This window comes from Oryctolagus cuniculus, chromosome 15 (assembly GCF_051225735.1).
Source record: "Oryctolagus cuniculus isolate XC-2025 breed Fujian yellow rabbit chromosome 15, ASM5122573v1, whole genome shotgun sequence".
NCBI classification, from domain to species: Eukaryota; Metazoa; Chordata; class Mammalia; order Lagomorpha; family Leporidae; genus Oryctolagus; species Oryctolagus cuniculus.
The window spans coordinates 92,104,375-92,121,995 of record NC_142881.1 but is presented as its reverse complement, the minus strand read 5'-3'; the positions used below and the strand labels follow the sequence as shown (position 1 = coordinate 92,121,995).

At 42.9% G+C, this 17,621-nt stretch overlaps 1 protein-coding gene across 1 annotated transcript in view; it reads left to right on the top strand.

The window, feature by feature from the left end:
• Positions 1 to 17,621, top strand: part of LOC103347276 (uncharacterized) — a 366,450-nt gene that overhangs the window by 320,443 nt on the left and 28,386 nt on the right. Inside the window, 1 exon segment of the mRNA XM_089313651.1 lies at positions 1,314 to 1,661. Coding sequence (XP_089169777.1) covers positions 1,314 to 1,661 — 348 coding nt within the window.

The window sequence follows — 17,621 nt, the reverse complement described above, 5'->3', positions numbered from 1 at the left end:
ATGGATACAAATTTAACCATTCCTAATCCAGCAACAGCCTAACCCCATGGACTATAATGGACAGAAGTAATCATAAACATAGAACTCTGTGTCATCCAGTTATCCAGTTACATTTTTACTTAAAAACTTTAAAAAAACCCTCACATATGCTTAAGAATACTTATATTGCTTTCTTGATATTAAACCTAAGAAAAATGACCATGGAATAATAGCAACTTTGAATCTCCTTCCTTTTTTAGACAAGTTATAAGTTATAATTGTTGGTAGTTCTCTATAGCGTAGATTATTTCTCACTGTTTTTCCAGATGGGAAATCTGGGGTTTTAGAAACTGAGCCCCAAGACAAAAGAAAGATTTCCTAAACCAGTATTAGATGTTGGTTGACCTTGAACCCAGACCTTTTAGTGGGTAAATGCTCAACTCTTTGCACCTCAGTTTCTTCTTTGTAAACTCCTGACAATACTGTCTCCAGAATTAATCTAAGGTATAAATGATATGATGTAAGGCATTTAGTCCCTTAACTCGGCTCCTATAAGACACACAACAATGTTAGTTCTGTATCCAGTTCCTTTGTTTGTTTCTGTGCTTGGTGAATTAAAAGATGGTAAAAAATAATTTGAAAAGAACTATAGGGGCTGGCACTGTGGTGTAGCATGTAAAGCCACTGTCTGCAGTGCTGGCATATCACATGGGTAGTGGTTCGAGTCCAGGCTGCTCCACTTATCAATTTCTCTGCTATGGCCTGGCAAAGCAGAGGAAGATGGCCAAAGTACTTAGGTCCTTGCATCCATGTGGGAGACCTGCAAGATTCTCCTGGCTTCAGATAGGTTCAGTTCCAGCCATTGCAGTCATTTGGGGAGTGAATCAGTGCATGGAAGACCTCTCTCTCTCTCTGCTTCTGCCTTTCTGTTACTTTGCCTTTCAAATACATAAAATTCTTTAAAAAATAATTATAAACATCAATAAAACACAAATAAAAATTGTATTCTCTAATTTGGATGTTAAACTATGCCTTCTACACCTCTGCTAAAAATTACATTGTATTCGTAGTCGTTTATTATTTGAGAGAAATTTCCAAAGCAGCAAATAAGACTTTTCCAAAAGAATGCATTTTACGAAGGCGCAAAGGTTTGCGTACCAGTTAGCAGCAGAGGGGGTCGCTCATTAAGATTTTTGTTCAGGAAAGGAAGAATACCAACTTACCCTGGAAATTTTGAGGTGAGAAGGAAGAGAAGGAGGGATGTAAACAAAAGCAAATGCCCTCTGAAGCCCTTGGGGAGAGCCAGATGCCCCAGCCTGGACTCCATTTCCCAGAGTCCTCAGGTGTCCCGCCGTATTCTGTGTTACGAAAGAATCTGTGCATGCGCGTTCCTGCCCATGAGCCTCTGCGTTAGGAAGAGAGGAAGCTCATTCACAGACCAGAGTCAGTACCAAGAGCGTGCTCTGACTGCTCTGATCCTTTCCACACATTCACTGCCTCTCGCTCCGCCCTGCAATCCCAGGCAGTTTGCGAGCACACACCCAGAGCCTGCCACCCGCTGCAGTTGTACCTCTTCATTTGCTGTCTGTGGATCCCACGTGCTGGGGATTTTTCTGCCCCACACTCTACTTTGCTCCTCGTGTGCCCTGAAGAAAGAGGACGTGCTCCCTGGACTTTCTATGGCAAGTAGGGAGAATAGGAAGGGGCCGGGATGCGTGTGGGGGAGGGGTGGGTGGGAGGGCAGCTGGCGGCTCCCAGATGTGGCTCACTTGCTTTTCAGTGATCCCGGCAGCTTTTCCCTGCAAAATCAGGGCTGGAATCCGGGCTGTCCTGCCTCCCACCGCTGTTTGCAGCCTTCCAGTGCAAGAAGAGTGGCATGTTACCTCGCCCAAACTTTTCCTTAACGTGCTTTATTTAGTGGTTAGAAGGGGCAGGTTATCGGATGGGGGAGCTGCACAAGCAGGACAGGTAAGAGCACAGCAAAGAAGACAGTGAGACTCCTGTTCTCTAAAATTCAAATATGTTTATTTAAATATTAATAAGGCTGGTTCTCAACTTTGAGGGGATCAGAGAATGCCGCCTGGTCAGGCCTCCTGCCTATCCGGAGGCCATTCCAGCAGGGTGGGGCTTGATGGCCTTCAGCAGGGAGCCCGAGGGGGCAGGGGTTGGAGAAGGAGGATCAGACTAGAATCTGCTCGATAGTCCCCTTCCTGCACCTCGTTGTCCCGGTTGGGTCCTTGGGGACACAACTGGCAGCTGGGACCCCAAGTGTTCAGCTGACTTTTTCCAAGCTGGAGCAGCAAGAAGGGTGTGCTGTAGCTTTGTGGATTTATCTCTCTTCCTTGTTTAGTTGACAGACTTTTTTTCAATCTTGAATTTGAGGCCATGGAATCATAGCTGTTGACTTATTTTGCTGCTTTTTGAGGTCAGTCTTCCTTCTTCTGTTAGCAAGGATGTCAACAGTTAGTACTGTTAGGGAAAGAGTTGCACATTGGTTCCTCCTCACACAGGCACCACAGTGTTAGGAAAAGAGGCACAGAATAGAGAGGAGGCAGTGTATGAATTTACAGCCAGACTGAGTTTATTCAGAGAAAATAAATTCGTAGAGGTGTGTGACCAACTGCCTTCATGTACATTGATGGAACTTGTGGCAGGATGCCCGGACCCCCAGGGGCTATACCTTTTATTTTAGGAGGGTTTGGGATGGGGTGGGGTAGGGAGGCAGCAGGTTGAGGGGAATTCCTAGAACTGGGTGGGGCTTTGGGAACCTGAAAAGAATGCAGGGTGGGGAATGAAGGCTATAGGGTGTGAGACTCAATTGAGATTCAAGGGCAAGGAATACATTCCAATGTTTATTTTGGGCAATGAGCAAGAATGGCTATGGCTTATATCCTTGTTAATCAATTAGCTGCCACATTGCCTTTGCAATGTGAGCTGAAGTTAACACAATCTACAGTGTGGGTCAACTGGAGCTATTTTAATCTGGATTTGCATAAAGTGGAGGACTATGAAAACATATAGAAAAGTAACACTTTTTCTCTGCCAAGTTTTTTACAGTCACCCAATGATCCACCAAGCTGAATATCTTAATAGTCCATATTATTTTAAGAGGGCTCATTGTTTGTCTTATTTTAGGTTCTGTGTTTAAGCCTATGACATTTTTGACATGAGAGGATATTAGTTGTATATTTTCTTTTTTTCTTAAGATTTATTTAATTTATTTGAAATACAGAGTTACACAGAGAGTTAGAGATAGAGAGAGAGGTCTTTCATCTGCTGGTTCTCTCCCCAGATGGCCACAAGGGTCAGAGCCACGCGGATCCGAAGCCCGGAGCCAGGAGCTTCTTCCAGGTCTCCCACATGGGTGCAGGGGCCCAAGCACTTGGCCATCTTCCACTGCTATTCCAGGCCATAGCAGAGAGCTGGATCGAAAGTGGAGCAGCCTGGACTAGAACCGGTGCCCATATGGGATGCTGGCACTTCAGGCCAGGGCATTAACTTGCTGTGCCACAGCACTGGCCCCTAGTTCTATAGTTTCATGACTGTTCCTTGGAAGCATCTATACAAGTTGTTAATGTGAGGAAGGGTAAGAAAAGAGAAAAAGACAAAAAAGTACCCCTCTTTCCACACAACAATACCCATATAGTGGAGTAGAAGATGTGGCCTTGAAAACTCTGACTTTCAGTATAATTAAGTTTTCACATGCATAACTGTATTTTAGTGGTTTATGGTTGGTTTTTTTTTTTTTTTTTTTTTTTTTTTTTTTTTTTTTGACAGGCAGAGTGGACAGTGAGAGAGACAGAGAGAAAGGTCTTCCTTTTTCCGTTGGTTCACCCCCCAATGGCTGCTGTGGCTGGTGCGTTGTGGCCAGTGCACTGCACTGATCCAAAGCCAGGAACCAGGTGCTTCCTCGTGGTCTCCCATGCAGGTGCAGGGCCCAAGGACTTGGGCCATCCTCCACTGCACTCCTGGGCCACAGCAGAGAGCTGGACTGGAAGAGGAACAACTGGGACTAGAACCCGGTGTGCCAGTGCAGCAGGCAGAGGCTTAGCCTATTGAGCTGTGCCACCGGCCTATGTGTTGTGGTTTTATCACAAGTTACTAATTGTTGAGCATAATGAGACTATCTAGGAAGTAAAAATAGAAAGTGAATCCTGGATAGTGTCCTTGGATAGCTCAGTTGGGAAGTGAATCATGCATAGAGCCTGGAACACCTTTTGGGACTCCCATGTGGCTGGCAGGGACCCAAGTTGTTTGGTTTAAAATAGCTCAGGATTCTGGCCTTTCATACCCCCAGGAGAAGAGATGGAAAAAGGAAACAGATCAACCTCAACAGAGACAGGTTGCTTTATTGGAAACAAAGAGGGGTCACAGCCCATTCTTAGTAGAGGGCTGTGGGCAGGTGAGTCAGGACTCCAGGTTTTATCCAGTTAGGAGGGAATTTTTCACTAAGGGGTGGGGAGGTATAGAAAGCAGCTGGGGAAAAATGGATGTCTCTTTGAAGCCTCAGGGGACTTTCCACTTATTTGTTTCATGAGATGCTCTGTGCCACTTATCAGCTTTGCTATTTGCATTGCAAGGAGACAGGAAAGGTCCCTTTGGTACCTAGGATCTCCACAAAAGTGAGGAAGTGGGACAGGGAGCAGGGAAGGAGGAAGAAAGAGAGGAGGAAGGGAAGGGTGGGACAAGTCCTTTACAAGTGTTGGGCCATTTTCTGCTGCCTTTCCCAAGCCTATTAGTAGAGAACTGGATTGGAAGTGGAGCAGCTGAGACTTGAACTGGTGCTCACATAGAATGTTGGCATTGCAGGAGGTACCTTAAACCAGTGTGCCACAAAAGTAGGCCATCAATAGACAACTTCAAGAGGAATTAGTGGCTAAGAAAATGCATTCTATGGGGCCAGTGCCATGGCACAGTAGGTTAATCCTCTGCCTGTGGTGCCAGCATCCCATATGGGTGCTGGTTCTAGTCCTGGCTGCTCCACTTCCAGTATAGCTCTCTGCTATGGCCTAGGAAAGCAGTGGAAGATGGCCCAAGCCCTTGGGCCCCTGCACTCATGGAGGAGACCAGGAAGAAGCTCCTGGCTCCTGGCTTTGGATTGGCACAGCTCCAGCTATTGTGGCCATTTGGGGAGTGAACCAATGGAAGGAAGACTTTTCTCTGTCTTTCCCTCTCACTGTCTGTAACTCTAACTCTCAAATAAAATAAGCAAATCTTAAAAAAAAAGAAAGAAAGAGAATGCATTCTAAAGTTACAAGGAAAATGGGAAAAAGTTTCTGCTAACTCCAGTAGGTTCTAAGGGCCTTTATTGGACATCGGCTCTGACTTGGCCAATAAGCAAAGCTAAAGTAGTCAGAACTTTAGTTATCATTTTACTCTAAATCAGAGGTGAGGAACAGCCAATCTATGGGTCATTTAGAGTCCATGAAATTATTTGTTCTGGCCCTGCCAAGGCAAGTGTGTGTGGTACTGGATTATCAATCTATAGCATGTGAATTTCTAATTTTGTAATTTTGTGTGATCCATCAGTGATTATAAATATCCAAATGACTTGGCAGAAAAAAAAAAAAAAACATTCCGACCGCTATCAAATGTAAATGGCAGGCCAGTGCAGTGGCTCACTAGGCTAATCCTCTGCCTGTGGTGCCGGTACTCTGGGTTCTAGTCCTGGTTGCAGTGCTGATTCTGTCCCAGTTGCTCCTCTTCCAGTCCAGCTCTCTGCTGTGGCCTGAGGAGGCAGTGGAGGATGGCCCAAGTGCTTGGGCCCTGCACCTGCATGGGAGACCATGAGGAAGCACCTGGCTCCTGGCATTGGATCAGTGCAGAGCACCAGCCATAGCAGCCACTTGGGGGGTGAACCAATGGAAGGAAGACCTTTCTCTCTCTCTCTCTCTCACTGTCTAACTGCCTGTCCAAAAAAAAAAAAAAAAAAAAACTCAATGCCAAATCCAAGGCAGTTCACAAATCTGTTTGAATGAATGGCTACAATTACCAATCCTGTGGAAGACAGACACTTCTAGACAACACATTCCAAAGACATCAATTATGTTTCTACATGCTATCAAAGGACGTCAATCATGTGGTTGAAATTGATTTATTACTTCTCAGAAAGAGAAATAGGAATCCTGTGTGATGAGAGAGGTGTGTGCATCAAAAGTAGTGTTGGTACTATTGATTCACAAAGAGCCTTGTTTCTGGAAACAGTTTTAAAATGGCATGTAAAGATGCATGTTTATGGCCAGTGTGCATGAAGTATCCATGTGTACAATTTGTATCAACTCATGTACAGATGTTCTTTTCTAGATGTGCATGATGTGGAGATTCTTCAGTGTTTGGTCTTTGTTGGGGAGATGAAGGGAGGATGCATATGTGGGTGAATTGTAAAACTCAAAACTGGTCTCTGAATATCAGGTCTACCTTGAATGGTGCTTCTTTAAAATATAGATTCCCCCACCTACTCTATTGGGTGACTTGGCTTTGCAAAGTTCATTCCCATGGAATATTGTGTTTGAAGGTTTTTGTAAGTCTTTTTCTTCACTTGATTCAGGTTCATTTCACCTGGAATGTGTATGGACCAAAGTCAGCCATGTATAGACAACAGGAAGCTGTCTGTTGATTTTTCTGAGTGACCATGATGTGCTGCTCCCCCTCAGTGGCCCCTTAAACCTGTGGTGGGTCTTGCCTGAGCATCTGTAAGCCAGAAAGATGGAGTCTCCACAAATTGAGGTTTCCATTTTTTTTCTTCCCTAACTTTCTTCTCCACTTTTTCTCTTTGCTGTTACTGCTGGTCTGCAAAGGGGGTGCTGGCCCAGCAATAGTCACTGCCTTGATCCAAGATGCCACTTGGCCTCTCTCACTGGGAAGACTGCTTCTCATGTGACTGTGGCCATTGAAAGAGACTGATGGATGGACTCACATTGGGCACTTTCAAGTAGACAACTTTTCTTACCTTCCAAGGGTTTGTCAGTGGAGTGAATGCCACCACATTAGCAAGTGTGGGTTCCTAGGGAATTTGATGGGGGAAAAGCTCTGAAGAAACTCGTCCATTTCTAATTTCATTGCTTTTCTCATTATATTTCTCTGGTCTTGACATTTTCTAGCCTTTCCATTGATTCACATCTAGTAGACTGCATGTAATTCTGTTTTCATAACTGTCAGCTCTTGTCCACTTCAAGCCATTTTTAGACTAGAATAAAGGTGTTATCAGTCACCATAAAGCATTTCAGGCAGCTGAGTTTTCTTTGTGACTGCAAAGCTAAAAAGCTGACTTCTCTTGGGATCTAACAGGTTTACTGAGGGGTTATTCTGGGGCTCACATTGAGCACTAGACATAGTTGTCTTTTGTGTCTGGTTCATAGTTCATGTTTCCTCTTGTGGAAAAGCTTTGCTCGTATTCTCTGAGTGCCTGGTTGGGTGACACCTGCCCATAGTGGGAACTAAACTGTTATTTGGCTCACATGGGCAGTTTTCCTGGCTCCTGGTGAGAATTGATGAATTGATGTTGTTTTTTCAACCCACATTATATTCTGAGATTTACTTCATTTTATTTTCTTAAGAAAACTATATCTGAGTTTTTATCCTCTTCTTCTGAAATTGGTATGCTTCCATCTTCTTTATAACCACAGATATGAATACCTTTTCTCCTTCTGCTTATGATGTTGAGAAGAGTAATGGAGACATTTCAGCTCTCTCCACTGTCAGCACATCTTCCTCAGGCTGTCTCTTTGAATTAGGCACTGGGTTAACTTGGGTGCACTAAAGGGGATCTGCCTATTGTTAGTGTAACTTTACAGTAAAAGTCATCATAAAATCAACCTGCCTTGTAAACCTCTCATCTGTTATTTTGAAATATGTTGTAAGTGTCTTTTATGTCAGTGTCTGTAAGCTGAAGACTTCCCACTTAAGGCAGAAGGCTGCCGAGGGATAGCAGAACCATAGTTTTACTCTGTTATTTGTATGTGGCTCCTCTTTTACCTTTTCCCTTTTTTTGTAAGAATTAAGCATTTTATTTTAAAGGTAGATTTACAGAGGAAGAGGGAGACACAGAAGGAGGAGGATCTTCAATTTGCTGGTTCATTGTCACAATGAGCAGGATTGAGCCAGTTGAAAGCCTGGAGCCTGGAACTCCATCCAAGTCTCCCATGTGGGAGCAGGGGCCCAGATGCTTGGATCATCTGCTTCTTCCTCAAGTGCATTAACAGATCAGAAGTGGAGCAGCTGTGACTTAAACTGGCACTCATGGGGCCAGCATTTTGGCACTATGAGCTAAAACCACTGCCTGCAATTCTGGCATCCCAAATAGGTGATGGTTCATATTCCAATTGCTTCACTTATGATCCAGCTCCCTGTTAATCATCTGGGAAAAGAGTGGAGGATGGCTCAAGTGTTTGGGTTCCTGCTACCTATGTGGGAGACCTGGATGAAGCTCCTGGCTCCTGATTTCCACCTGACTCAGCCCTGGCTGTTGTGCCCATCTGGGGAGAAAAAACTGGCACTCATAGGGGATGCAAGCATTTGAGGCTGTGGTGGCTTAACCCACTGTGCCACAATACCAGCCCCACCATTCCTCTTCTGTCAAATTGTGTGTCACAGTCTTGGAGATGCCTGTTGAACAGGTGTCAGCAATCCATTAGAATGTTCTATTTTAGTTTGTCATTTGTTGAGTGAGAGGTAGTGATCAAGGCTAGCTGTAATGTGATCAGTGGCTAAAGCTGCTATGTGTTAGGATGGAACTGACTCAATCTTTATTTCCTCAAATATAAGTAGAAAATGAAACTCTGAAGGCTAATATGCTACAAAGTAACTACTGGAGAGCAATATTCCTTTCTTCTCACCTAACAGATTCAGTTGATTTTTGTGTTTCTATCTTTTTTTTTTTTTTTTTTTTTTGACAGGCAGAGTGGACAGAGAGAGAGAGAGAGACAGAGAGAAAGGTCTTCTTTTTGTTGTTGGTTCACCCTCCAATGGCTGCCGCAGCCGGTGCACTGTGACCGGTGCACCGCACTGATCCGAAGGCAGGAGCCAGGTGCTTCTCCTGGTCTCCCATGGGGTGCAGGGCCCAAGCACTTGGGCCATCGTCCACTGCACTCCCTGGCCATAGCAGAGAGCTGGCCTGGAAGAGGGGCAACCGGGACAGAATCTGGCACCCCGACCAGGACTAGAACCCGGTGTGCTAGCGCCGCAAGGCGGAGGATTAGCCTAATGAGCCGCGGTGCCGGCATGTTTCTATCTTTTAATTCAAATCTGTATCAGAATCCTAGAGCTTTTTAGTGCATTCAGATCTCATAGATGTTATCCATTCTCCTCAGAGCATCAAAGCCATAGCTCTGCTATTAGCCTGGTTTGCATTGTGTGGTGGTGCCATGCCCCCAGGGAAATGGATTCTTCACACAGGAATATATCTGAGTGGAGAAAAGGTCAGATAGTCTATTTCTTGAACCAAAATGACATTTTGATCAGGACATTCTTGAGTTTGTGGTCAGCAGGGTGGAGAAATTTTGTTTAACACAATTCTGCCTGTGGAGTGCTCTGTGTTCTCCTTCCAGTGTACACACAAGGAGCCTATGACAATGTCTGTGATTGACTGTGTTTGGGCAGCCCTGCAGTATCTGAAGTTCCCTGTGTGACCATCTCCGATTAGAAACCAAGGTGCAAAATGAGGATCCTGTCACCCTGAAACCATCCTGGGTTTGTGCCCCTTGCTCCTTTTCTTTTCCTTCAATACTGAAGCAGCCTTAAACAGAGTTATACTGGGTAGCATTGGTGCTTTTGATATTTGAGTACTTGGAAAGCAAGATAAATGATTTTTCTGTAGGAAAGCATTAAGGGGCACTAGACAGCAGTAGCTTTCTTGGATCCATCATATGTCAACTTGAGTCATAATATTTATGATCAGTTTTTCATTTTATAATTTTTTAAATCAGAAAGGCAGAATGACAAGAATTTTTTTGTTTTTGTTTCTTTTTAATTTTAATTTTTTCTTTTATTCTATGATGTTCCATCTGCTGGTTCACTTCCCAAATAGCTGTAATAGCCTGGGCTGTGCTAGACTGAGGCCAGGAACCATAAGCCAGATGCCTGATGTGGCTGCAGGAGCCCAAGAAGTTGGACTATCCTCTGCTACTTTTCCAGACCATTAGCAGGGAGCTGGATGGGAAGTGGAGCCACCAGGAAATGAACTGGTACCTGTTAGGGATGGTGGCTCTGCAGGCTATGGTTTTAACTAGCTGCACCACAGTGTGGATCTTTTTTTTTTTTTTAAATGTTCATTTATTTACTTGAAAGGCAGAGTTAGAAATAGGGAAAGATACCTGCACCCCCACCACTCACAGAGATAGAGATAGAGAAAGAGAGAGAAATGAATCTTCCATCTACTGGTTTGTTCCCTCAGTGGTCTCAACAGCCATGGCTGGGCTGGGTCAATGCAGGAACCAAGAGATTCATCCAAGTCTCCTATGGAGGAGCAGGGACATAACCACTTGGGCTATCCTCTGCTACGTTACCTGGAAGCTGGATTAGAAAGAAGTAGGGTAGCTGGGACATGAACCACAGCCCATGTGGGATGCCAGTGTCATACACAGTGGCTTTACTTAATATGCCACAATGCTGGTTCCACATATGCTAGAAATATAGTTAAGGGATGTTAGAAGACCTGTTTATTGCCATTAGATGCCATTCAGGCATGCCCTACAGAATCATTTTGAAATAAGTAACATTCCTCACATGATTGAATGACAGTCTACAAGACTGCTCCAAAGGGAGAGTTGCAGGGGCATATGGGGCAATGATGCAGAAAAGGGATGTGGGGTGAGGGAGGAGGGGAAAGCCAGAAGAGAGGTCAGGAAGTATTCAAAGGCACAAATAGGGCACAGGTCATTTGTGTAGATTGTCAAAATTAACCTTTTATCTTTTAGTTTTTATTTTTTAAATTTAGAGTTCAATTTTTAAAATAGTTTCTGACAGACTCATTTTTCAGTTTTTTATGGAGATTTTTTATAAGAGTAGAGAACTGCTATAATTAAATGCAAAAAGATACTCCTAAATAAGCAGTTTATAATAGTTTTCATACAGGGGTGAATATGGCTGTGTGCGTGTGTGTGTGTCCCTTGCTAAGAGCAGAAGTTTTATGACTGAATATGAGGTCATTAAAATCAGTTGTATAATGCAAACACTGACCACTTCTACTGACATGGTTACTGCTGGCTCACATTCTACTTCCCTATACGGATAGTTCACATGTGAGTAGAATGAAAAGGGGTGCAGACCTGGAATAATGCACATGGGCCCTTTGCTTAAACCAGGGGACTGAAGGACAGTTCTTTGTTTCAGGTTGCATTTTTCTGTAGAATGAAATATAGCCATTTGGGTAAAGTGTCCTTTCTCCTAGAGGATGACTCCAGTTGGCTTGCTTGTCCATCCATCTGACATCACAAGTGATTTCCAAGGCAGTTGTTGGGCTATCTGGAAAAAAAGAAGCCTCTTCAGGAGTGAATTATTTCCCCTGAAAAAATAATGCAAATAGCAACAATAAAATGAAGAAATTATGAGCTATTGATTCCAAGACAATAATACTATCCAGTACAGAATATAGAAAAAAAGATTTTTTTTTTAATGAAAAATGAGATAAGTAGTTTGCAAGAAGAGCTTCATGTAGGGTGCAGAATTCCCTGGGTATGGGACTGAAGTAATTTCCTTTAATTGTTCCTCCCTGAGGTAGTTCCTGGTGCTCATTGCTCAGGGAAATAGTAGTAATAATAATAATGATATTTATAGACCAATTGCAAATGGCCCATGTGTATCCTACATACGAATTGTCTACAGATATGTTCCCCAAGGCTTTTAAAATAAGACTTTACAACAGAAAAGAAGGTCGGCATTGTCTGCTGTCTTGGGCTAGAATCTGCATTTATTACCCACTTATCACCCTGGCTCCTATTGTGCACATCTGTTGCTAGTTCTTTTTAGGTCACTCTTGTATCCAGATTCCTGAATAGGTGACACAATTTTTTTTTAAGATTTATTTATTTATTTGATAGGCAGAAACAGAAAGGCATCTTCCATATGCTGGTTCACTTCCCAAATGGCTGCAATGGCTGCAGCTAGGCTGATCTGAAGACAGGAACCAGGAGCTTCCTCCAGGCCTCTCATACAGGTGTAGGGGCCTAAAAATTTGGGCTATCTTCTACTGCTTTCTCAGGCCATAGCAAAGAGCTGTATCAGAAGTGGAGTAGCCAGGACTTGAACTTGGGCCCATATGGGATGCCAGCATGATAGGTGGTGGTTTTTACCCACTTCACCACAGTGCTAGCCCATTGATGCAATCTTTGGCCAGCCTGTTGGTCTGTTCACTCAGTCTAAATTGGAGTTGGCTAGTTTTTGCACCCATTCCAGGTTAAGGGGGCCCAGAACTGCCATGGCTGGCTCTTCCTTCTTTCTCACTCAGGAGATGGACTCTGCTCACAGGTCCCAAGTGGCTTTGCTTGGTCCTCTTTCCTTGGTTTCCCTAGTGAGCAGGCTGATTCTCAGGTAAGCAGGAAACCTGTTGGCTCACAGCAGCCTCAGGGTTAATGTTTTGCTCTCCTCTGTGATGCAGCTAAAGTTTTCTCTTAGATCCCAAAAACCTTCAATAGGAGGTGTTATGTTATACTGAGATGTGTCTTCATAAAGGCAGATATCACCGAGGGCTCTGTCCTTGGGATCAGCTCACCCAGGCCTGAATGGAGTTCCAGGATCCCTGCTTCAGTTTGGCACATTCCCAGCTGTTGTGGGCATTTGGGGAGGTACCAGCAAATGCAAGAAATCTCCTTCTTCCCCTGCCTTTCAAAGGAAATAAAAAAATAAATAATTAAAAAATTGGAAAAAATATATTTTGCCTTATGTCCTCAGGGGGAACAAAAATCACTGTTGCTGTATGTAGTACTCATTTGTACACATTGCAAATATTCGTAAATCTCAACTTAGAGGCTGATTGATCACTGCTGTCTGGGCTGCCTACTTTAGCTCTCATTCTGTGATCCATCCTTTTCCATCATCTGTAGTTCACTGTGAGTGTTCATAAATCACCAAATTGCCTCACAACTTTATATCCTTGTGTTCTTTATACATAGTTTGGCCATAATCTCACTTTCTTAGCAGCATGCTTATTTCTAAGATGCTTCACAGGCAGAAAGATAGCCAAGTGATTTATTTTTCTCTGAGTCTTCCTCCTAAGTGGATTATTTTATGAAGCTGATTCTGGGTGATTGCTCAGGAGTTGGGGTGCAGAGGTTGCTGTTAGAGGAATAGGGCTGTCACTGCCCGTTCTACTCTGCCCCAATCCTGCAACCCATGCTTGCCTTTGGATTCTATTTTTAGAGCTCTGGAATGAGGCAGTAGCAATTCAATAAAAGAAAAAAAAAAGCTTTTAATTTTTAAACAATTTATATTTATTTATATAAACAGAACAGATTCCATGTATTTAATGGATACAATTCTAAGAACATAACAATACCTCTTTGCCTATTTCCTCCTCCTTTCTTCATTTCTGTTTTTAAGGCTTTAAGAAGTTGGCTTTATTTCTTAACCTTATTTTTATTACCTCTTCTCCAGTCTTCCTGTCCAATATGGTACTTATAGGTTTTAATTTTTTTCCTTTCTTTCATCTACTTTTTTGCCTGTTCCCACTCCAGTTCCAAAGAAGGAATAATGAATAAAAATCATGAGTTATTGTTTCAAAGACAGGAATTCTATCTAGTATGGAATATAGGAAAAAATATTCCATTTTTTTTAAAGATTTATTTTGAAAGTCAGAGTTACACAGACAGAGGAGAGGCAGAGAGAGAGAGAGAGATCTGATGGTTCACTCCCCAGTTGGCTGCAACAGCCGGAGCTGTGCCTATCCGAAGCCAGGAGCCAGTTGCTTCCTCTGGGTCTCCCACAGGGGTGTAAGGGCCCAAGGACTTGGACCATCTTCTGCTGCTTTCCTAGGCCATAGCAGAGAGCTGGATTGGAAGTGGAACAGCTGGGTCTTGAACTGGTGCCCATATGGGAATGCCGGCACTTCAGGGCAGGGTGTTAACCTGCTGAGCAAGAGCGCCCGCCCTGATTCCATTGTTTTTAAAGTTACTTGTATATTTTTTTATAAGGTTTATTTATTTCCTTGAAAGGCAGAGTTACAGAAAGAGAGAGAGAGAGAGAGAGAGAGAGATCTTCTATCTGCTGGTTCACTCCCCAAATGACAATGGCCAAGGTAGGGCTAGACTGAAGCCAGGAGCGAGGAGCTTCATTCAGGTCTCCTACATGGGAGCAGGGGCCCAAGCACCTGGGTCATCATCTGCTGCTTTCTCAGGCTCATTAGCAGGGAGCTGATCAGAAGTCGAGCATCCAGGACTCAAACTGGCACCCTTATGGAATGCCTGCACTAAAAGCAGGAGCTTTAGTATGGCTATGCCACAGCAGCAGCCCCAGACTCCATTTCAACAAAAGACAATATAGAATTCTTCTAGATGGCTTTTCCCTGTGGCTACACCAATAGGAATTTATTTCTTCTTATAATGTGACCTAGATTAATTATTTCCATGTTTCCTGATTAACATTCTCTATTGGTTCAGGAGGCTGGCAGGTTGGGAGGCCAGGGAAAGAGCACCTGTTTTCTGTTCAGTTGTGCTGAGCTCCATGGAAGCCATACAGGAAGTTTGTGAGCAGGAAAATGAGGTTGGAGGCAGGAGAGAAGGCAATGAAGAGGGTGAGTATAGAGGAAATAAGTGCAGGACCATATTCATAGAGAAGTTGGTAAGAAAACTAAGTGTGATCAGAGAGCTAGAAAGAAGAAAAGAAAGCTTAAAGATAGGCATCAAAAGAGATGGTCAATGGAAGCATCTGAGGGAATTCTGACTGATCACACATACACTTATTGAAGGTGTGAGTGTAATGCAGCAGAGTCTCTTTGGAGGAAACATTTGACAGATCTCTCTACAAAATACTTTAAATGCAAATGTTCTTTGGTATGATTCAACTGCAGGAATTTATCTTACATATATTTGGGCAAATACATAAAGCCATGTAAGTTCTTTGTAATAAAACAGAAACAACCTAAATGTATATTGATAGAGAATTAGTAAAATACATTATGGTATATGTGTACAATGAAATAGTAAATATGTAATGATCTGAAAAATGATTTAGGTACAGAGTGCTTGTAAGTAAAACAAGGTACAGAAAAAAATGCTGCTTTGCAATGAAAAAAAAGAGCACGTGTGTGTGTGTATATATATATATATCTTTTAAAAATTTTATTTACTCATTTTCATTTCATTCATAAGATAGACAGGCAGGGAGGGATTTTTCACCTGCTGATTCACTTCCCAAATGGCTGCATTGGCTGGGGCTGGGCCAGGCTGAAGCCAGAAGCTCCAACTGGGTCTCCCACATGGGTGCCAAAGCCATGGACTTTGGCCATCTTTTGCTGCCTCTCAGACACATTCACAGATATTTCAATCAAAGTGGAGTATCCAGGACACAGACAAGTGCCTATAAGGGATGCCAGTATCAAAGACTTTGGCTTCACCCACTACACCACAATGCTGGCCCATGAATATATATCTTTATGAAGGCCCTTCAAAAGGTTCATGGAAAATGGAGTTAAAAGCTGACATTATTTTTGTGCAAAAATTAAAATTATTTGAATATTTTTTCAGAACACACTCAAATAGTTTTGAAACCTTCTTGTATGTATGCATTTAAATTTGTTACAGTAAAACAGACAATAATTTAATTCCACTTTTTTATGATGCTTTAAAGTACCCTTATATATATATGCATATGGAAGTCTCAGAATGGAATGTAAGAATCTTTTAAGAGTAGTTTGTTCTGGAAAGTGTGACTGGTACTCCCTAGAAAGAAGGGAATAATACCTATGTTTTTATGTTCTGCAATTTTTAATAGCTAATATGCACATTATTGCTAAAGATGTATTTTCTAAAGGTAGAGACTGAGAAAGTGAGAGGGAGTGAGAGATAGATCTTCCATTACTGGTTCACTCCCCAAATGGTTAGAATAACTAGGGTGGGCCAAGATGAAGCCAAGGACCAGGAACCCCATCTGGATCTCCCACATAGTTGATGGGGACCCAGGCACTTGACCATCTTCCTCTGCCTTCCCAAGTGCATTACCAGGAAGCTGGATTATCAAGAAGCTGGAACAGAAGAGGAGCCAGGACTCACTTCAGGCTTTTATGGGATGCTGGCACTCCAAGCAGCATCAGCTTAACCTGCATAATCACAATACTGCCCCATATGTTATTTTTATAATTAAAAGGTCTAAAAGATTCTGATTTTCAAATAATAATTTGGAGTTACTGGAACAGAAAAAGGATATTATGTGTCTAATCTGCATGTTAGATTCATTTCCTCCAGACATGAAGCAATGAAATTCTAGATGGCCATGCACATGAAACCTCAAGTGGAGACAGTTTCTGTGAGCTGATGTTGCAGCCCCTTGAGAAGCCACCTTCTGCCAGAACCCTGTCTTGACCATGAGTCCCTATATCACCCATATTCAGCTTGAAAAAGTAAGAGCTGTCCTCACCTTAACCGCTGACAGCAGCCAGGGTTTCCAGAAGCAGAGGGAGGAAATGGGGGAGCTCAGGACTAGAAGCAGACCAGGTTAACTGCACCCTGCAGGTCCTTGCCAGCACACTAAACACAACAGGATGTTCAGACATATAACTGTCTTCACACTGTGGACAGGACTCTTGCTTTCCTACATCCCCCTTCATCCTCATCATTCTGGCCATCTTTTCCACTAGGGGCAATGTTTCTAATTTCTCCTTTTAGCCCCATAATCATAGTGCTCCTATACCTACCATGTATAATTATAATTGACATGCTTCAAAGATCTTTACGGGAGCATATGACTGCTCTATGCCAAGCCATCATGCAAGAACACAAGATTGCTCTTCTTCAATCAATCTGATCCAGAGTATGGATACCTCATCCCATTTCCATGCTTCATATCAGCAGTAAGTAGCTGGAAAAAAAAAAAAAAAGCACCCCATCTCCTTATCTATACTCAGAGTCAGGATTGATGGAACAAGGACACAAGCCTCAATCATTTTAGCTTTTTGTTACCCCTGCCTTCTTTCAAGAAACCAGTGCAGTCTCATATCCTGTATTGTTTCCCACCCTACCCCCTGCATTCTTCAGGTTTGACCACCCACAAATGAACTTGAAAAACCTGTGTGGAAAAGCTCACCTCCACATACTGTTCTGTACCCCCACTCCTAGCCCACCTAAGTTATAACAAGGCCCAGCTTCCTGGAGTCTTTGCTCTCTGCCATGTGTTTGTTCTGTATGCACACTGGTAGTTGGTAAACCTCTGCAACATTATTTTTTTTTTTTAATAAATGTGGTCTGGTTGTCTCCTCTCTGTTTCAGCCCTCTTTTCCTTACAGCTTGTCCCAGTCCTAGTCATTGTAGTCACTTAGGGAGTGAACTAGTGGATGAGAGACTTTTCCCTCTCTCTGTAAATCTGCTTTTCAAATGAAAACAAATATTTAAAAAAGAAGATTGTATATAAATAGTATCACATTGGTTGTAGTAAGTGTACCATGTTAATATGAGATGTTAATAATAGTGAGAACTGGGGTGTGGGATATCTGTAAACAC